This window comes from Halichoeres trimaculatus, unplaced genomic scaffold (assembly GCF_033239565.1).
Source record: "Halichoeres trimaculatus isolate MK-OKI-2021-1 unplaced genomic scaffold, fHalTri1.1 fHalTri1_scaffold_10, whole genome shotgun sequence".
NCBI lineage: Eukaryota > Metazoa > Chordata > Actinopteri > Labriformes > Labridae > Halichoeres > Halichoeres trimaculatus.
In genome coordinates this window covers 38,356,560-38,379,235 of record NW_027437187.1, presented here as the reverse complement: position 1 = coordinate 38,379,235, position 22,676 = coordinate 38,356,560, and the positions used below count along the sequence as shown (strand labels likewise).

The 22,676-nt window shown below is 46.0% G+C and overlaps 1 protein-coding gene across 1 annotated transcript in view; it reads right to left on the bottom strand.

Annotated features, from left to right (window-relative positions):
- LOC141796341 (diacylglycerol kinase zeta-like) overlaps positions 1-12,798 on the bottom strand; it is a 42,782-nt gene extending 29,984 nt beyond the window's left edge. Inside the window, exon 1 of the mRNA XM_074677389.1 lies at positions 11,793-12,798. Within this exon, the coding sequence (XP_074533490.1) occupies positions 11,793-11,986 (194 nt within the window). The 5' untranslated portion in view covers positions 11,987-12,798. The remainder of the gene's footprint in view (positions 1-11,792) is intronic.
- Between the last annotated feature and the right edge of the window lie 9,878 nt (positions 12,799-22,676).

Here is a 22,676-nt window from a genome sequence, read left to right as displayed (position 1 = left end):
AGTCAGTCAGTCAGTCAGTCAGTCAGACAGTCAGTCAGTCAGTCAGTCAGTCAGTCAGTCAGCCAACAGTCAGTCAGTCAGACAGTCAGTCAGTCAGTCAGTCAGTCAGTCAGTCAGTCAGAGTATCAGATTATAACTTCAGATTATAGATGTGTCCGTCTTCAGATTATCAGATGTGTGAATTAATCAGTGTAATCTCTGGAGTCAGAGAGGAGGTCCAACCTGTGGTTCTCCTTCTTTCCCTGAGCGTGTGGCGCCCTCTGCTGGTCACACCATGAGCTGCACTCAGTCAGGGATTAAAGCTGCTCCCTGAAGGAGCAGGAACCAGGACTTCAGGCTCCTTTGACCTTTGACCTCTGCTGGTTCTGACCTCTTACCTCACTCTACCTCTTTCTCTCCTTTGTTTCTGAACTCCTGATCCCCTCCTCTCCTCCTACAGCTCCTCCTCTTTCTCCTCCCTCTTTTCATCATCCATCTACATGTTTTTTCCTCTTCCTCCTCCTCTTCCTCCTTTTTTACTTTTTTCTCTAAAATAGCTCAGTCCTCCATGTTCTTCCTCCCCTTTCTCTTCTCTCATCTCCTCCCCCTCCTCCTCCTCCTCCTCTTCACTATCATCATCTCCCTCTTCTTCCTCCTTTATCTCCTCTTCCTCTATCAAATGCTTCTCCACCTCCTCTCTTCTTATCCCTTTTCCTTTTCCTCCTCCTTTGTCCTTCCTCTCTGCTCTTACCTTCTGTCTAAATTCTTCTTCCTCCTCTTTCTCTTTTTCGTCCCTTCTCCTCATCTTTCTGTTTTCCCCAAAGCTCCTTTCTTCCTACTCCTCCTCTTCCTGTTCCTACACCCTTTTCCTCGCCCCTTCCTTATTCCCTCTCTCTTGCTCAGTATCTTCTCCTCTTCCTCTTTACTTTGCATCCTTCCTACCCTTGTCTTCTTCCTTCCCTCTTCTCCCAAACCTCCACCCTCCTCTTCCTCCCTGTGACCTCCTTTCTCCTCCCATCCAGTGACCCCACTCTTCCTCTTTTTCTTTCACCCCCTTTACTTTCATCCTCTCTCCTCTTCCTCTGCTACCTTCTTCAACACCTGACGCTGCTCCTCCTCTTCCTCCTCTCTGTGACCTCCTTTCTTCCTCTAACCTCCGTCTGATCTTCTTCCTGCTCTTCATCGTTCTCCTCATCATTCCTTCCTTCTTCTTCATCTCTCCTCTGGACCATCTCCTCCTCCTCCTCCTCCTCCTCCTCCTCCTCCTCGCTGAGACTCAGAGTCCCTCCTGGACCAGGTTATTTATAGAAACAGGGCAAGAGAGGGACAAAGATAGGCCAGGAAATGGGTCTGTGTAATCCCTGGGTCCTCTCACACACACACACACACACACACACACACACACACACACACACACACACACACACACACACACACACACACACACACACACACACACACACACACACACACACAGGCTCAGGTTTCACCTCATGAATACGTCTGATGTTCAGAGTAAACGATCGTCTCTGACTCGACTTCAGGAGCTGGACTCGGTTTCCTCTGAGGCTCTAAACCCGGACCCTGCTGCAGCCTACTTCCTGATATAGCTGCACACACACACACACACACACACACACACACACACACACACACACACACACACACACACACACACACACACACACACACACACACTGAGAGGGTTTCTCTTTAAAGGGTCAGTCCTTCTGTGCACTCGCTGTTCGCTGTGATGCGTTCAGGGTCTGTAGGACAGACCTGTTTCCTGATTACAGAAAATCAAAAGTAAAGAAGAATATTAACGAGCAGTCTGGGGAATGTTTGTTTCAGGAGTCAGAAAAACAAACAACAACAACAAAAAGGGGTCAAAAGGTGAAAAACACGTCCCTCATCAGTCACACCTTTCCTCTGTTTCTGACACAGGTGGAGTCTGCTGAAACCGGTCAGTCTGGTTCAGGGGTCAGTTCAGACTTGGAGCTCCTCAGGGCTCTGCTTTTGGTCCTTTTAGTCTGGGTTCAGTTGAAGCTTCACTTCACGTTTTTTGTTCAGCAGTAAGAGTCTAACCCCCCTCCTCCAGCTGTGGTGGTCTTGGTTAAGTCCCCCCAAACCCACGGTCTCTGATCCTGATGGTGTGGATGCGTCTCTGTCAGCTCCCAGTGTTCCAGTCTGAACAGTGACCCTGTAAACTGGAGACCTGCAGCAGCCTAAAACTCATCCAGATCTCCTCCATGATGTCGCCTCATCACCTGTGACAGGTGAGAGACCTGCAGTGACATCACTGGAGAAAGGGGGCGTGGCCTGTGTCAGGCTGGACGAGCGTCAGTGATACAGAACGAAACTGGAGTCGATTTCAGACGGCAACATTTGATCTGTGTGTGTGTGTGTGTGTGTGTGTGTGTGTGTGTGTGTGTGTGAGCTGATAGACTGATATCCCTCCCAGTGACGTGAATCCATCAGACAGAGCCTGAACAGGTAGAGAGCAGAGTTCAGGTATTTCTGTGTCACAGTTTGTTTGAAGACCCCCTACAGGTGAAAATAGGTTACTGCATGCAGGTAGAGGAAGAGAGTGTTACAGCACACTGACCATGAGCCTTGGCTGAGTCTGAGGTGGTTGGTTTCTGCTGTAAACTTGTCAGTTTTTGCTGTAAACATGTTTGTTTCTGCTGTAACATGTTGGTTTCTGCTGTAAACATGTTGGTTCCTGTTGTAAACATGTTGGTTTCTGCTGTAAACATGTTGGTTCCTGTTGTAAACTTGTTGGTTTCTGCTGTAAACATGTTGGTTTCTGCTGTAAACAAGTTGGTTTCTGCTGTAAACTTGTTGGTTTCTGTTGTAAACTTGTTGGTTTCTGCTGTAAACTTGTTCGTTTCTGTTGTAAACATGTTGGTTTCTGCTGTAAACAAGTTGGTTTCTGCTGTAAACATGTTGGTTTCTGCTGTAAACTTGTTGGTTTCTGCTGTAAACAAGTTGGTTTCTGTTGTAAACATGTTGGTTTCTGCTGTAAACTTGTTGGTTTCTGTTGTAAACTTGTTGGTTTCTGCTGTAAACTTGTTGGTTTCTGCTGTAAACCTGTTGGTTTCTGCTGTAAACATGTTGGTTTCTGCTGTAAACTTGTTGGTTTCTGCCATAAACTTGTTGGTTTCTGCTGTAAACTTGTTGGTTTCTGCCATAAACTTGTTGGTTTCTGCTGTAAACATGTTGGTTTCTGCTGTAAACTTGTTGGTTTCTGCCATAAACTTGTTGGTTTCTGCTGTAAACATGTTGGTTTCTGCTGTAAACTTGTTGGTTTCTGCTGTAAACATGTTGGTTTCTGCTGTAAACTTGTTGGTTTCTGCCATAAACTTGTTGGTTTCTGCTGTAAACATGTTGGTTTCTGCTGTAAACTTGTTGGTTTCTGCCATAAACTTGTTGGTTTCTGCTGTAAACATGTTGGTTTCTGCCATAAACTTGTTGGTTTCTGCTGTAAACATGTTGGTTTCTGCTGTAAACTTGTTGGTTTCTGCCATAAACTTGTTGGTTTCTGCTGTAAACATGTTGGTTTCTGCTGTAAACTTGTTGGTTTCTGCTGTAAACTTGTTGGTTTCTGCTGTAAACATGTTGGTTTCTGTTGTAAACTTGTTGGTTTCTGCTGTAAACTTGTTGGTTTCTGCTGTAAACTTGTTGGTTTCTGCTGTAAACTGGTCAGTTTCTGCTGTAGACTTGTTAGTTTCTGCTGTAAACATGTTGGTTTTAGTTGTTAAAATCAGCTCTTTGAATGTCTGTGGATGTGGGTTTCTGCTGTTTCTGCACACAGCCCCTAGTGGAAGTTACAGGAACTGCAGTTGCAAAACTTTTCATCGGCAGGTTTCATTGGCAAGGGTATAAATTCAAACAGGTTCATAATATTTGTTTTTTCTTCATTAACTTGTTTTTAGTGACATTCTGTTTTTTGTTTTACACTTCCTCCTGAAGTTCTGTTTTTCTGTAAGTATTTGTCTTAATTCACTTTTTATAAAAGTTATTGTTGTGAGAAGAAAACAGGATATGATAGGCCCCCAGAGTGCTGGCCAATCAGAGTGAAGGGGGTTTGTTCATTGTGGAGCCTTAAAGAGATGGTAGCTGTTTGAGACAGAGGCCTAAAATCTAAGTTTATGAAACAGCTGAGAGAAAGAGATTTGTTTGATCAGTAAATCCTGTAAATAAAAAAATAACCACACAGGAGCATCAGAGGGACAGAGCACAGAGTAAAGTCTCAGCAGAGGGGGACTCCCACCAGCAGAGGAGCTGCAGAGGAGGAGCAGAGGAGCAGCAGAGGAGCAGCAGAGGAGCAGCAGCAGAACTTGGTCTCTGATCAGGTTAGAGCAGCAGAGCTTGGTCCACCTTCATCCTGACTGTGACAGAGCAATAATTAGTCCCCTTCCCATCAGTCACTGCATGTCAGAGCAGAGCTTTGTCCCTGCAGGGGCACCGTACACCCCACAGGGTCTGAGCTCAGCTTGACAAACACAGAGATCCTCTGGTAAAGACCCTGGACTTCCTGGGTGGAGTGCAGCAGTTTTAGAAAGTGAAGTGTCCCACAGCCATGTTTCTGACCCTGGACCGCTCTCCACACACGCTGGGTCCAAACACTTCACCAAAGACTGGACTCTGAGAGACTCTGGTCCTCTGAGGGTCTGACAACATCACGGGGAGAAAGTTGCTATATTAGCACTTAGCCTGTTAGCTGGCACTCTGAAGCGTTTATGGAAGCTGCTCCCTGATTGGAGGAAAGGAAAAACACGTCATTTCTGAAAAGAGCTCCTGAACGACTGCTCGGTGTCAGTGACGTCACAGGCTAACGAGTTTCCTTCATCACAACAAACCACAGAGCTCTAAGTGTAACTACACACTGTGTCCACAGGGGGCGCCAAATCTGCACACAATGAGAGATTCTACAGTTTATTATGAAATGCGGTACTTTTTTTCTTCATAAAGGAAAGTGGTAGATATAAAAAGTAAAACAGTAACTACATGGAACTGTCACATTTTAATCTCTGGATTATTTTAGACCTGATGGACCCAGAAATCCCCTGAAACCACCACCTCCTGGTTTAAAGAAACACAACAAAACCACAATCACAAACTCTCCACCCAAATATTTATTCAGTGGTTTTAGAAAAAACATCATTTCTCCTTTGAGACCTTAGTTTTTACTTTTCTCCTCTCCTCTCCTCTCCTCTCCTCTCCTCTCCTCTCCTCTCCTCTCCTCTCCTCTCCTCTCCTCTCCTCTCCTCTCCTCTCCTCTCCTCATCTCTCCTCTCCTCTCCTCTCTCTCTCCTCTCCTCTCCTCTCCTCTCCTCTCCTCTCCTCTCCTCTCCTCTCCTCCTCTGTCCTGGGATGTGTGCAGATTGAATCCTCTCCTCTGGAGTGACGGGCTCCCATCAGACTCTAAAAGGAGCGGCTTTAATTAATTGCTGTCCAATCCGTTAATAGCAGCTATAATTAGAGACCCCTGAGCTCCCACAGATTAAACCAGCTGACTGAACTGAAACTGTTCTCTTACCTCTGATTCACAGGGGAGCACGGAGTCTGACAGAGCAGCCTGAGGGCTCACTGCAGGACTATGATACTGGACTGATAGTGGACTAAAACTGGACTGATACTGGACTGAAACTGGACTAATACTGGACTAAAACAGGACTTATACTAGACTGATAATGGACTGACACTGGACTGATACTGGACTGATACTGGACTGAAACTGGACTGACACTGAACTGACACTGAACTGACACTGAACTGATACTGGACTGATACTGGATTGACACTGGAACAAAATCGGACTAAACCTGGACCGAAACTGGACTGACACTGGACTGAGGTACGAGGACAAGTATTGACACAATGTTCAGATCCTCCTTTAATGGTGAGTAAAGAGACTGAAACCTTTAAAGATGCTCTCTATGACCAGAGAAGCAAACAGGACCATAACTTAAAAGATTCACTTTTTCCTGATAAATTTTAAATTCCTTCTGAGGACTTTATCAGTGATCTAGAAAAAAAACACCCATCCAGATATCTGCCTGATCCTGATCCACACTTTGAAATGAGATTTGCTCAATAATTATTCTTTCTCAGCTTCCTGATCAGGTCGAGCAGGACCGGATTGATTTACAGCACGTCTCAGTCTCCATGACGACACCACGCCAGCTGATGAAGTTTATCAGAGAGAAGAGAGATCTGTGTTTTTCTCTGCTGAAAATGATTTCTGTGATTAATTTTGTAGTGATGGTGGACACTGGAGCCTAACTGTCAGACAGAAAAAGGACAGAAGAGCAGAAGAAAGAGAAACAGGAGAGAGATAGAGCACAAGCTAAAGGCTAAACATGAGCTAAAGGCTAAACAGGAGCTAAAGGCTAATCTGGAGCTAAAGGCTAAACAGGAGCTAAAGGCTAACCAGGAGCTAAAGGCTAAACAGGAGCTAAAGGCTTACCAGGAGCTAAAGGCTAAACAGGAGCTAAAGGCTCATCAGGAGCTAAAGGCTAAAACACAAACTAAAGGCTGAAACACAGGCTAAAGGCTAGAACGCAAGCAAAAGGATAAAACATGAGCTAAAGCCTTAAAAACAAGCTAAAGGCTAAAACACAAGCTAAAGGGTAAAACATTGGCTAAAGGCTAAAACACAGGCTAAGGACTAAAACATGAGCTAAAGCCTTAAAAACAAGCTAAAGGCTAAAATAATGAGTGAAAGGCTAAAACAAAAAACACACATCATGTTCCTCCTCTTTCATGGTTTAGATCTGTGACATCACACCACTTCTGCAGAGCCTGATGGTCTGGCGAGCCGTAGTCTGGATTCAAACAGTCTCTATGACATCATCTGTTAGTTTTGAAGCCAATCCTCGGGGTCGCCATGTTGGAAATGCTGCCTCAGTCTGCTGGGACGTTCAAAGGCGGGACTTAAGCCTCCTCGCTAACAGCTACAGGTGCACACCTGTCAATCAAGTCAGCCCAGCAGCAATGACGTTAAATTTACCTGAACGTCTGTGAAAGTGGATTAAATCCTGACAGGCTGACGTTACTGCCCGAGGAAGTGAATTATTACTGAATCTAAAAAGTTTGATCTGAAACTGGAATTAACGTCTGAATATTTAGTCATTAAAGGAGCCGAGCATCACCTCAGCTGTTAGGGCTCGTTATCAACATATAATCTGTAATCTATAATCTAATATACAATATTTACTACTGGTGTCATACTGGATCATACTGGATCAGACTGGATCAGACTGGACTGATACTGGACTGGTTTGAAGTTTCAAACAGACCTGGTTTTGGTCAGAGATGAACACTAACTGTTGGAGGAGAGATGTGAGAGCACTGAGCTCCGTCTCTGGTTGGTGCAGTGAAGTGGGATCATAGAGCTGCAGAAAATAGAAGCTGGAGATGTGAAGAGAGATCTGGATTATGTAAACTGGAGTGGTGTGTATCTTTGGACGGAGTGTGTTCAGTTTCCATGAGGTCCTGATGCTCAGCTCGTTATCAGACACTGAGCCTGCTGACTAACACACACACTGATGTTACTCACTGGTCTCACACACACACACACACACACACACACACACACACACACACACACACACACACACACACACACACACACACACACACACACACACACACACACACACACACAGAGTGACATCCAGCTGGAAACACACTCTCAGAGTACAGAAACACAGAAACACAGAACATGTATGTGAACAAACATGGCGCTCCATGACTCTCATCAGGTCCACTTTTAAAGGGCAGGTACACCGTTTTTAAGAATCTCCATGAATCAGAGAATCAGAGAAAAACTTTAAATAGAAATAAAAAAATTTTCCTCGCCCATTTTTTAAATCAAACATACAGGATATACCCATGACATGGAGACACAGGGACACAGGGACAGCTGTGGAGATAAGTATGTGTCAGAGGAACCCTGAAAACAGAGCCAACACTTAACGAAAGTGAAACTTAGTGGTTGACAGGAGGATAAAAAAAGCTTGGTTAGTTCTCGCTTCAGTGATCTGTTGGTCTCACAGACTTCCTGAGTGAGCCTGTCTCTTTAAGGTCTCTGTTTAATCTGAGACAGCAGGACGTCACCGTGTTTATATCATCAAACAGTCAGAGTGGATTTTACAGTTTACAGACACACCATGGAGCTGTTTCAGCGCTCTGAGGATCAGACTGTGGCTGGTTGATGAGTCTAATGAGTGTGTGCTCTGTTTACCGTGTGTTAAACATGAAGTTAAAGCACCAAAGCTGGATGTTCAGACTGAGCATGTGCAGAGTTTCAAACCTCTACATATTCATAAGTTGGAGAAATCCCTGAATCTGTCTGTGAACTGATCAAAACACCTTCTTCACCACATCTGATGAGGTCATCAAAGATCTCCAAACTGGTTCAAATACAGGTTGGAGGGGCGGGCCTCAAACACCAAGGTCTGCCCATAACTCCGCCCCCTGACAGGCCTCCATAGGGCAGGCCTATCAGATTTCGGGAAGCCTGATATAAATTGTAAAATAGAGCCATTGTCTTCGTCCAATCAGAGTGAAGGGGGTTAGAGGAGCATGGAGTCTTAAAGAGACAGTAGCCAAAACAAAGTCTTTCAGACAGAGGCTGGGATAAAGGTTTATGGAGACTACGGGTGCACCAGAGGGACAGAATAAAAGCTAGAACAATCATTCTCAGTCTAAATATAAATACAAATAGGTTAAATGAATTTGCTTTAAAATCACTCAGAGAGCTCAGAGAGTTCTAGAACGCTGTGACATCACAAAGACAGAAAGCTCTCTGTGCTTGATGAGGAACATTCTAGAACCTCACTGATGGAGCTGCAGCATAAAGGCCGTGTAGAGCTTTAAGAACCAGAACCAGGACTTTAACATCAGCTCTTAAAGAGACAGGAGCCAGAGCAGAGACTGGAGGAGGAGAGGAGACTTTAACCAAACACCACTGAGCTGGGAATCATGGAGGGAGACTACGGGGGCCCACAGGGACAAAATAAAGACTAAAAAAAGCACAGTACCCCCTCTTTAAAGAAAACAGAAGGCTCAGTTTTTTAGTAATAACTTGAGTTTAACTGTGGGAACCACGGCCCAGAGACAAAGTGAGCCCACACACACACTGAACCACGCAAACAGAGTCATTACGCTGCAGGAAATAAAGACGGTATGAGACAGACTGAGCGCTTTAAACTCAGCGGCAGGATTAAAACCCCTCTAACGCCTGCTCTAACTCAGTTTCTACTCCGAAGCCGTCGACCGTCAAACTGTCTCTGCAGACCCTTCAATCTGCTGCAGAGCGCTCTGACTGAACACATGAGCGCCCCCTTCAGGACAGAGTATAGCTGACTGTGACAGAGTTATACAAGACTGTTCAGGAGAGAAACACAGGACGCTGTTTCAGACTGAGACTGATTTACGGGAGAAGGGTTCAGAGTTTAAAGGGTTAAAGGTTTAAAGGGTTCAGGGTCTAAAGGGTTCAGGGTTTAAAGGCTGTCCCCCTTTGCTCCAAGCGGTCCCGGCTCTCCTCTCTGTAGTTTCTCTGAATACGGACAGAGAAATGAAGCTGGTTTAACTGATCTGAGTCTGAGTCTGAGACTTTACTGCCGCTTAGTTTCTCTGTGACACACTGAGTCCAGCTTTCATCAGTCTGTGACTGAAAACCAGATCAGACCTGACCCTGTTTGAGGAGGAGACACAGGAAAAAACAAAGTGACCATCAAACATCTTCATCACCAACCAGGGAAAGATTAGACAGCTTCATTTCATTAACGTTTTCCTCCCTGAAGATCTGACAGACTTTTACTGACAGCTCAAACACACTTAAGATGTACTATAACAAAATAAAAAACTCAGATGAAATAAACCAATTATTGGTCAAAAATTAAATATAAAGAGAACAAAATGTAAAATAAAAATGGCTAAATATTTAAAGAAAAGAGTTAAACTTATAAGTAAAAAAACAAAGCTATAAAACCACAATAGATTTCACAAATTAATTAAAATAACAGAATAAATATGAAAAACTTCCAAAAAGTTAAATTCACATTGGGAAAAAAAAAAAAAAAAATCAAGAAAACTGTAAGATAACAATAATTAATGAAAAATGATAAAAATTAAATCAGGACAAAGATAATACATAATAAATATCAAGATCAAAAAATCAAAAATAAAGAACAAAAATGAAATAGTAAATAACAATAAATCTAATGTTATAAAAGATACAAATATTTACAACAAAAATAAAGGGACAAGAGAGAAATAAAATAAAAAGTATGAATTAATTAGAAAAATATTTTTAAAATATTTAGATTTATAGATAAATTTAAATACAAAAAGTTACAACAATATTTGAAAAACAAAACAAAAATAAAAGGATTTCAAAGATACAAAAATAGAAATAAAAATAATTAATTATGACCAAAAAATGCAAAAAAATTAAAATAAAAAAAATGTTTATGAATAATCATTTAGAAAAAGAAAACAATTAAAAAAATAAAACTAAAATTTAAAAAAAGAAAAAAAATGTTATAAATTCCAGACTTTTGCTGCTAATGATCTTTTAAAATCCCTCATCTCAGTTTTTAACACCAGTTAACTTCCCCCCCTCACTGGTTGAGAAAAATTAAAGGAGTGTAAAAAGAAAAAAATGCAGAAATGAAGAAGTTTGATTTTTAATTGTCACAAAGTCTGAGTGAGTTTAAACAGTTTGGACTGAGCTCAGAGTTTAAAGCATCGCTGGTTCAACTCCTGACTTTAACCACCACTTTCCTTTCTCCAGCTGATATTTCTACATTTAACAAAACTTTACTCTCCACTTTCATCCCCGTGGTCTGTTTGTCTCTGAGACAGCTCAGCGTCACACAGAGCAGCTTTAAGACGGGTCTCTGGGCCCCATGTACCGGGCTGAGGTCTCTGGGCCCCATGTACCGGGCTGAGGTCTCTGGGCCCCATGTACCGGGCTGAGGTCTCTGGGCCCCATGTACCGGGCTGCGGTCTCTGGGCCCCATGTACCGGGCTGCGGTCTCTGGGCCCCATGTACCGGGCTTTGGTCTCTGGGCCCCATGTACCGGGCTGCGGTCTCTGGGCCCCATGTACCGGGCTTTGGTCTCTGGGCCCCATGTACCGGGCTTTGGTCTCTGGGCCCCATGTACCGGGCTGAGGTCTCTGGGCCCCATGTACCGGGCTGAGGTCTCTGGGCCCCATGTACCGGGCTGAGGTCTCTGGGCCCCATGTACCGGGCTGAGGTCTCTGGGCCCTTCATGAGCTTCCTGTCTGTCCTCAGCCGTCACAGAAAACACCACAAACACTTTACAACACGTTCAGGGTGTTCCTGTAAGTCTTTAGTGTTTTTAAATTCTGCTTTCTGTCTGACACACACACACACACACACACACACACACACACACACACACACACACACACACACACACACACACACACACACACACACCTCAGGCTCAGAGCTGCAGGACAAACATGTCTGAAGTTTTTCACACCTCAAGGTAAAAGTTAGAAATTCAGGCGCTATGATTTGAGTGTTTCCTGTGAAAAACAGAGCGTGTGTGTGTGTGTGTGTGTGTGTGTGTGTGTGTGTGTGTGTGTGTGTGTGTGTGTGTGTGTGTGTGTGTGTGTGTATCCTGTTTCCACACACACAGAAAACACCACATCACACATCTTTACTCTCAGCGCCCCACACAACGCATCACTTCCTGTGCAGCTCAGAGAGGAGCTGAAACAGAGAGGGCTGTGTTAGGAGGAGGAGGAGGAGGAGGAGGAGCACTCACCTCCTGCAGAAGATCCTCAGCCCCGTGAAGGTCCGGCTGTGGTGGCAGCGTGCAGCCGGGGCGGCGGAGGGCAGCTCGGCGTTGGAGGCCGGGGGGGACGAGGTGGAGGTGGAGGAGGAAGAGGAGGCTGCAGAGGTGGAGGTGAAGGGCCCCTCTCCTCCATCCTGCTGCTCCTCCTCAGGCTGCTGCTCCATGGCCTCCCTCCCTCCCTCCTGGGCGGCGTGTGGCGTGCGGCGTGCTGCTCCCGGGGTCAGCGTGGGGCTCTGACAGGCGGGGACATGCTGACACTGACACGGGCTCCGCTCGGCTTCAGCTTCAGCTCACTCCAGGAAGCAGCATTCAAAACAAAGTGGAGGAAGAGGAGGAGAGGAGGAGGAGGAGAGGAGGAGCAGAGGGGGCTCTGGGCTCTGACTTCCTGACTCCTTCCTGCTCCCTAACCCTCCCAGCCGGAGGAAGCCTCTCTCCTCCTCATGCTTCCTCCTCTCAGCACACGCTCACACAATCCAGGAAGTTTGAACCCAAACACAAAGAAGGAGTGTTTCCTCCTCTCTCCTTCTCCTCCTCCTGCTCTCTGCTGACCTGTTGCTCCTGCACTGCTTCTCCTTCCTCGTCTCCTTCTTCTCCTTCTTCTCCTTCTTTCCTCCCTGTGTTGGAGTCGTGCTCTCTGCTCCTGCTTCTCTGTCCTCTTTACTTTTATCTCAGCTCTGTGGCTCTCCCTCTCTTTTTCCTAAGTCCCGCCCACCCCGGGCTGCCTGCGCTCTGATTGGCTGAGAGTGAGAGGTGAGTGCTTTGCCACCTGCTGGAGCTTCTGGGGCTGTGCAGCTGCTAAAAAAAGAGGAGGAAATGAACTAATTTTCTCCTCTCCAGAGCTGAGAGTCAGGACGGAGCAGACGAGCACGGAGCGGCCTCCTCCTCTCCTCCTCCTCCTCCTCCTCCTCCTCCTCCTCCTGGTCTTTTTCTTGTTTCCTCACAGAAGCAGCTTCAGGAGGAAGGAGAAGGGAGCAAACTGCTGTGTGCCTGTCTCTCTGTGGGATCTGCAGCCTCCTCTCACTTGGATCACATTTCTGAAGCGGCGCTCTGCAATGTGCTCCCTCCCACAGAGGTTTACATAAAGATGGAGGAGCAGCCCACACCCACAGAGACAGAGTTCTCGCTGCAGTGAAGCGGTGAAGCAGAGGTCGCGCGGCCGCGGTGAGGCCCACGCAGAGCCCTTCACCACGTGCACGTGGCGGCTCCATCCCCTGGGTTCCCGCTCCGAGGACGAGCCCGGGTTATTTTTGACAGCCAATTAAAGGAGAGGTGCAGCGGCCAAGAGGACGAGCGCAGATTGACTCCTTCCTCCTAAAAACCTGCAGCAGGACTCGTCAGGAGGAGCGCTCTGATCACAGCTAAAGTTAGCTCCTGCTCTGCTCCCCCACACAAACACGCCTCCTCAGAGAGATGTTTGAATGACACCTCCTCCGTCTGACTCCCCAAAAGTCAGACGCTCCAAACCGTCGTATGTTGGGCTGATCAACGAGAGCTAACACCAAACTGAGCCGCTCACGCTGGACTCCTCAGAGGGTCAGGCTGAGGTGGTCTCAGGTCTTCATCTAGACTCTATGGATCAGAACATTTTCTTTGTTAATCCGCTGACGTCTCATGATAACGACTCATGATCTCATGAAACAGACTGTTTTCTCATCACAACAAATCAATGTTTGTTATCTCAACATATCAAAGATGCTTTAGTTAAATTACATTTCACATCGCAGAGTTAACGTTAGCCTAGCTTAGCTTAGCTGAAGCAGCGGGATAAACAGGAGTTTATCAGCCTCTCATCCTCTAACCAGTAACCCCTGCTCTGGAGCTGGACCGTAGACACACCTGGTGGATTTTGGTCATTACAGCTGAAAACACCTGAGTCCTCATGTTCAAAGACTTTCATGGATTTCCTGCTGAAACTTGGCGAACGCTCAAACCCAGAAACATCCAGGTGTATGAATCTGTGCAGGAGCCTGAATCCAACCAGCGTGGAGTTCAGAGCACGTGTTGGAGCCCCCGTCCCCTCCCTGACCACACCTCGATTTAAATAATCAAATCAAATGTAAACGAGCCCAGCAGCTGAGGTTTACAACCAGAGAGTGAGTGGGAAAAGACGAGGCTGATAAAAACATTTAACTCTTCACTCCCAGAGGAGGATCTGAAGCAGGAGCACAAGTGGTCTAGTGGTCTACGTCACCCTCTTTCAGGTTCACCCTGAGGCAGACAGCCTGGGTCCAAATCCAGCCTTTGGCGTCTTTTCCACATGTCACTTCCTGTTTCTGCTCTGTCCTCTTAAAGGCCCATTTCTCCTCCCTCTACGTATGAAAACGTCTCCGTCCATTTCAAACCATGTTATCGTCACTGCCCACATACTTCTGTACGTCCTTCACGTTGGCATTGCAGTTAACCAACACATCCACCAGGGGGAGCAGCCCAGAGTCAAAAGTTCATGACAACAAAACTCAAAAACAAGCATGGCGCCTGTGGAGGAGGTGTTGATAGAAGATAGAAAACACTTTATTTATCCCTGAGGAGAAATTCAGGAGTCACAGCAGAAATCAAGGAAACCAAAGTAAGAAAGTGTATAGAAAGTGTAAAAAGCTCCATAAGAAAATCGATGCTGACAGCTTGTCCATCATTGTCCAGTCAGCCAGCCTCCACCTCCACAGGGTCCAGGACTGAGCTTCTTCAGCAGTCTGTTCAGTCTCTGTCTCCTGGATCCTGTCTGCTCACAGCAGGTGAAGCTCTTCACATGTGGCCTTGGTGTCTGCTGTTAGCTCTGTTAGCCATGTCTGTGAATAACATGATGCTACTCTGCCCTCTGGTATTCCCTCTGTTGCTGGGTTAGCACGGCTAGCTCGTCCATCTTATTGGAGATAGATCTTACGTTCCCAACAACGATGGATGGAAGGACAGGTCCATGTCGTCACTTCTTAGCTCACACCTGAGAACCAGCACGTCATCCTCACCTCCTTCTCCTCACCTTGTGGAAAACATCTGGCCTTACACTAGTTAGCATTGACACGCTACAGGCTGCTAACAGCTGATTTCACATGTAAACAATGCAGCCATGGTTACATGTAGGATCTCCAGACAAACACAGGAGAAAAGTAGTAAAAATATCACTGAAGACACAAAAAGTTTGGTGTCCATGACCAACAATGAACCATACAAAATAATGATCCACTCCAAATACAAAGATGACGAAAAAAGAGACGAAAAAATGACAAGAAACGGACAAAGAAGAGAGAGCTGCTGCAACAGGCAGCTACTTGGGTAGCGCCTAGCAACGAGGAAAAAAGGATGATGTACCGCGTGCTTAAAAAGACAAAAACAGAGGCAGCGTTGAAGGAGGTGGTGGTTGGTGAGGCTGCTAAATACATCGCAAAAATTCCTCCATTGTTATTTCTTCTTCATGTCTCACTGAATCAATCAATGAATCAATCAGTCTTTATTCATATCGCGCCAAATCACAAACGTTATCTCAAGACACTTTACAAAAACATCAACAGGTCTAGACCCGTTCATGTTAATAATACTGAAGCTTTGTATCAGGTAGTAACTTACTGTTAAAAAATGGACGTCATCTTGCTCGGCTCGAAGTGAGGTCTCCACAAAAACTGCTCCCCCTGGTGGCTGGCTGCAGTATTTGTTTAAAAATCCATCTCCCCAGTCATTCCAGATGGGCTGTGGTCAAAGTTTAAAAAATGAATCCACCTGGTAGAAATGTTTCTCACGTCTGATTGTTGTGGTGATTTGAAGATATCATTTGGCTGTCTTGTATCCAAGTCCTCTTTTTTCTGAAGAGTTTTAATTAGTTATACCAGGTTAAAAACGAGATTTTACGTCACGTTTAACGATGATTGACAGCTGACGTTTTTGTGTATTTTTTTCGAGGATTGTAAAATATGTCGGGAGGTAGAGTCAAGAAGAGATTAGACTTCAAAGAAAAAAAAAATGATTGTTTTTGTCCCCAGCTCCACTCAGATTCTCCCGCGGAGCCACGCTGTCCTCTCTATATACAGGCTATGGGTAGTAACAGCAACTCTGCCCCCACAGGTTTCCAGTGGTACTGCTTTGTTTGGTCCATATCCGTACGCTTCATGGAAACACGCAGAAATACGGACGAAATGAACGCAGAGCACGGACAGAAGGCGCCGTCTGTTTCCGTACGTATCACAGAGCGTAAACGGGCCTTTAAGGCATAAAAAAATAATAAAATAACTTAAAAAAAGAAACATCATGAGCTTTAGCTTCACCAGAAAAAATGATGAAGTGAGGAACTTTAACGTCTGCCTGATGAAGCTGTGAAGAGGGGACAGAGTTTGGGGGCGCACACGCTCAGTGCCCATCACAGGGATTAACATGGAGACGGTCACAGGAACAAACGGACTCACCAAGAAGACGCCATCGCCCTCAGAGCCAGCTGGTGGTCTGGATCACCCTCAGGAACCTGGAGGGTCTGATGATCCAGGTGTCATCATGGTCCAGGAAATCCTCTCTGTCCCTGAACGCGTCTCTCTTCTTCTTCCTCCATTTACAGCGTCCTCTCAGTCGGAGAGAGAGGGCGCTACTTTTTCACCGCCGTGCTCACGCTTTGACATCCGCTAACGTGACTCATGCCAACTTCATCCCAGCATCCCCTCTGACTGTCGCCAAAGGACCAGCAGCTGTAGAAACGTGCGTACGCCAGAGATGAAGTTGGCGTGGGGCTCTGCACATTTCCACGGTCGTCTCACTCTCGATACGTCTGAACTGTGCCGTGGAAAAGAGCGTACGCCACGTTTCTGTGTGTACGCTCTCTTTAAACACACTCGGTCATGGCGCCGGATCAGAAAGGTTTCCATTCAAGTTAACAGGTCAACTCAGACTGGATCCAGCCTGTTGTGGTCTGGCTGCTTCCCTGCTCCGGCAGGTTGCAGCAGATATGCAGCGGTCCTGTTTTTGCTGGATTCCTGAGCTGTGACCCATCGATTCACTGTAGCGAAGATCAGGACAGGAAGTTGTGGACAGAAACCACTAAAAACACTTAGAGACTTTCAAATCAAACAAAGCGTGCCCAAACCGGATTGGTTTTCCAAAAAAGAGACTGCTTCTGTTTATTGTTCAGACTGATGAAGATCACTCACCTGTGAGGCTGCGCTCCTCGTCTCCTCCTGCTGAGCTCACCTCTCCTGTGCTGAGTGAACGCCTGCAGAAACTGGGGTCTCCCAGTCCCAAACCCAGGGGCTCATGTGTGTCTGCAGAAACTGGGGTCTCCCAGTCCTAAACCCAGGGGCTCATGTGTGCCTACAGAAACTGGGGTCTCCCAGTCCTAAACCCAGGGGCTCATGTGTGCCTGATGAAACGTGTACAAACTGTTTCCTGCTGCTCATTTCTTTCTCAGTGTTTTTACAGGTGTCAAGGATCCACCACCGGGGGGCGCCACTGAAGGACACAGCAGAAGAGTAGGCTGTACTGATCATGTGACTTCTGTTTAAATAACCACAGTTACTCTGAGACGTTCGTCTACGTACTACACCCTCAGAAACCATGTTAAACGTTTACCTGACCTGGTTTTACGCTCCCCCACCGGCTGACATGGGGTGGGCGGAGCTTAAGAGCAATACATTAGACAGTCAGTAGGGGGAGCTCTACATTTTTCTGTGACACAGTCCCACCAAATATCTGAGGCTGAAGTAAACCAGCATCTCCTCCTGAGGTAAACCTCCTCAGGACTCACTCATTCAGCTGAGGAGGTGTGTTTGTGTGTGTGTGTGTGTGTGTGTGTGTGTGTGTGTGTGTGTGTGTGTGTGTGTGTGTGTGTTTGTGGTACAGCGTCACCTGAAGTGGGTCATCCTGGGTAATTAGAGCCTATTAACAGAGGCTCAGACTGAAATTAGCTGCTGCTCATTCTCTTCGTTAATTAATTCAGACTAAAAACACTGATCTGAACCAAAGGGTCAAAACTCTGACCGTGGTCAAACTCACAGGACGCGTCAGAGAACACCACCACACCACGCTCACCAGCCAGGACACGAACGAAACCCATGATGATGAGAATAATGATGATGATGATGATTATAGAAGTGATGATGATGGTAAGGACAAGGATGAGGATGATGTTAAGGATAACAATGATGATGATGAGAAATTGGATGAGGACGATGATGATAGGGATGATGATGATAATGATGATGAAGATGATGGTGATGATGATAATGATGATGAAGATGATGGTGATGATGATAATGATGATGGGGATTAGAATAAGGATGGTAATAACGATAAGGATAACAATGATGATGATGGTGATGGTGATGATAATTATAATAATGAGGATGATGGTGATGATGATGTGATGATGATGATGATGTTGATGATGGTGATGATGATGATGATGATGATGATGACGAGGATCAGAATGAGGATAATGATGAGGATGAGGATTAGGATGATGATGATCATGATGATAATAATGATGATGATGAGGATGATGGTGATTATGATAGAAATGATGATGAGGATGATGGTGATTATGATAGAAATGATGATGATGATAATGATGATAACGATGATGATGATGATGAGGATTAGGATGACGATGATGACGATGATGATGAGGATGATGGTAATTATAAGGATGATGGTGATGATGATGATAATGAGGATGATGAGGATTATGATAGAAATGATGATGAGGATAATGATGATAATGATGATGATAAGGATGATGATGATGAGGATGATGATGATGATGATGATGAGGATGTTGTCAGAGCCATTAAAGTGACAGTGAAGCTTCCTGTCAGTCAGATTGTTGACCTTAAATGACCTTCAAGCGGCTTCTTCCTCTCTAGAGTCTCTCAATTATTTCTGTCATTCTATTGTTTTTTGATTTCACTCTATTTTTTCAAATCTTATTTGATAGTTTTGATCTCACGCTCATGACTGTTTAATTTTGTTCTTCTCTTGTGAACTCATTTTAGTCCAGTGTCCTGTAGGGGGCGACTCATCTGGTAGGAAAAAATAGGAACAGATCAAATTAATCTTTTACTTTTTTTTTAAATCTCATTTTATAGTTTTGATCCTATTTTATTGTTTTAATCTGATTTTTTTGTTTTGATCTCTTTCTGTTTTTCATCTCGTTCAGTTCCTTTGATCTCATCTGTAGTCTAACTTCCTGTCTAACTTCCTGTCTAACTTCCTGTCTAACTTCCTGTCTTACTTCCTGTCTTTCTGAGGGCAGCTCCTCTGGTTTAGGATAGGGTCTGTTCCAGTCTCTGGAATCAGGTTTTGATGTTTACGAGCTCAAACAGAAAGATGTTTGTTGTTTAGTTTCCAGCCTCCTCCTCCTCCTCCTCCTCCTCCTCCTCCTCCTCAGGTTCCCGTACCTTCAGAGATCCTCTGGATCCTCTGGATCCTCTGGGCCTGTCCTGGTCCTCACCTGCAGCAGTGTGCAGCAGTCCTTGTGGTCGTGGAGCAGCTGTTATCTAACACTGCGGAGGCCAAACGCTGGGCTCGGGGCTGGAGTGAATGTTTCTGATGCGTCGGCTCAGCCTGAAACGCTTTCACCTTTTCTGTCTCCAGAGAAAACGCGTCGAGCGCTCGGCTCCTCTCCAGCCCAACAGCCGCTCGACGCAGCACTTATAGGCTCTTCACAACCAGCAGATCCCTCTGAAGTCTTTGTTTTATAACTACACACACACACGTACTCCAAACAGACAGACACACACACACACACACACACACTCTCCAAACACACTAACTACACCGGGAACAGCAGCCGTTACGACTCAAACAGCAAATCCTCAAACTTTCTGCTGAGGACAGAGAATTAAAGTCTGTGTCTCCTCTTTCCTTCGGTTAACGGCTTCATCAGACTTTCACAATAAAAGCTCAAACATTCAGCAGGAATCAGCTCAGTGACAGCGTGACTCTGTAGTGGAGATCACTGCATTAATAAACAGACATGACTCTGTAGTGGAGATCACTGCATTAATAAACAGACATGACTCTGTAGTGGAGATCACTACATTAATAAACAGATGGGGAAGAGTCCGTAGCTGTTTATGAAGTTACCAAACAAACCGTCAGTGTTTAGTTTCCTGTGTTTGATAGGAACACAGAGTTTACATGTATCAGTCATGTGTAGACCATCAGACATGTGGTCCAGAACACGCCGCGCCCCGTGCTCCGTAATCAGATCATCCGGCCTGTTTCCAGCTGATGGCCTCTCTGCTGCTGGTTAGTGTCTAATAATGGGCCTGGAGGTTAGAGTAATCTCATTTCTCTCAGCGAAACAGAAACATAATGCACCGCCGTCAGATCTTCAGTGAGCGCCTCACACGCTCTGACCTCAGGAAACGTGCACGCCATCAGGACGTCAGCTGATTGATACGGCGAGGAGCAGGAGGAGGTTCACACACACTCTGCAAACAGCCGAGACTTTCTCTGTTAAATACCAACATCCCCGACCCTGAACGGCTGAGCGTGGACAGGACGGTGATGTCACATGATCCTGAAATCTGCGCGCTGCGTCTAACAGGTTAAAGATGGCTCCTTGTCCAGATGAGAGCAGACGCCTGCACTGTCATCATGACATTACTCTGAGACTCCTCCAGGAAAACTGCCGCCATCAGGGAGCGAGGGGGGAAAGTTTCAGGGACAGGGCTCCAGGAAGTTTCTGGAAAAATTCAGGAGTGCTCAGACTGAGAGTATCTGCTAAAGTGAAAGCAGGCTGTTAGTAATGAGACTGGAGATGAGCTGACCCATCAGTTTGACCTTTTGACCTCCAGTACAGCGTGTTGTTACCACCCAACAAGGCAGTGAAGCATCTTTTCCAACCAGGAGGCCACTTTAGCGCGTGTTTCGACTCCAGAGACAACACTTTAGGCCCTAAAGAGCCTTTTTTGCCCTTGTTCAGGCTCCAAGAGTGAACTTTTAGTGTGTGTTTTGGCTCTAGAGGGCGCACTCCAGCACACGTTTTTAAAAATTGGACCATGAGGGGGCGACTGACCCCCTGTGCCAGCACAGCTTACCTTTGTCTTTCCCTCCAGGTCTGACTCATTGAGGCTGACCCATGTCTTCTTCACCTGTCTCCTCTGGGGGATTTCATTTTCAGTTTGCATGTGCCATTCTGAGTGAAAACAGCTGGTTTTATGAACAAATCCTTACGGCTCAGAAACTTTTCCCGCTCTCAGGTGATCTCAGAGCTCAGGTGTGTAACCTTTGGCCTCTGTCTGAGCCCTCACCCTGAGGAAGTGTTAGCATTAAAGCTAGCTCAGGTGAAGCTGGACCTGGAGCTCGTGCTGCGTGCTGCGTGCTGCCTGCTGCTGCAGAGGTGAGTCAGGTGCTGGGCCTCCTGCAGCGGCCGTGGGGTGGAGCTGGCGTGGGAGTGGGCAGGTACACAGGCTCCTCTTCCTCCCTCAAACACTGCCCCCCCCCTTACATAAAGAGCGTTACGAAACACAGTCAACAATCTGCTTTGATTCATACGAGCCGCCGTGAGTCACCTCCACAGCCTGAAAAAGGAGCCGTGGAGCTGGATTATGTCATCAGAGGCCGAGGTCTGACCGAACCTCACGCTGCAGGAGAGCCGCAGAGGGCCGTGGGCCGCGCTGAGTACGCCGCAGAGTCAGAGCGCCATCGCTTCACACGAACGTTTATACTGATTAAAATACACTCAGCTTTACATTTAGCTGCTGAGTCAGCGCCAGGAGCACACGCTGAGCCAGCACACACAGCAACACAACACACACACACAGCAACACACACACACACACACACAGCAACACAACACACACACACACACACACACACACACACAGCAACACACACACACACACACACAGCAACACAACACACACACACACACACACACACACACACACACACAGCAACACAACACACACACACACACACACACACACACACAGCAACACACACACACACACACAACACACACACACACACACAACACACACAACACACACACACACACACACACACAGCAAAAACAACACACACACACACAGCAAAAACAACACACACACACAGCAACACAACACACACAGCAACACAACACACACACACACACAGCAACACAACACACACACACAGCAACACAACACACACACACACACACAGCAACACAACACACACACACACACACACACAGCAACACACACACACACACACACAGCAAAACAACACACACACACACAGCAACACAACACACACACACACACACACACACACACACAGCAACACAACACACAAACACAGCAACACAACACACACACAGCAACACAACACACACACACACACAGCAACACAACACACACACACACACACACACACACACAGCAACACAACACACAAACACAGCAACACAACACACACACAGCAACACAACACACACACACAGCAAAACAACACACACACACAGCAAAACAACACACACACACACAGCAACACAACACACACACACAGCAACACAACACACACACACAGCAAAACAACACACACACACACACACACAGCAAAACAACACACACACACACACACAGCAAAACAACACACACACACACACACAGCAAAACAACACACACACACAGCAACACAACACACACACACACAGCAAAACAACACACACACACACACACACACACAGCAACACAACACACACACACACACAGCAAAACAACACACACACAGCAACACAACACACACACACACACACAGCAAAACAACACACACACAGCACGCAAAGACAACACAAACAACACAAACAACACAAACAACACAAACCTCACACAAGAAAACAACTCAAAAACATCAATAACAACAAAACTACTAAAAACACCAGAAACAGTAAAA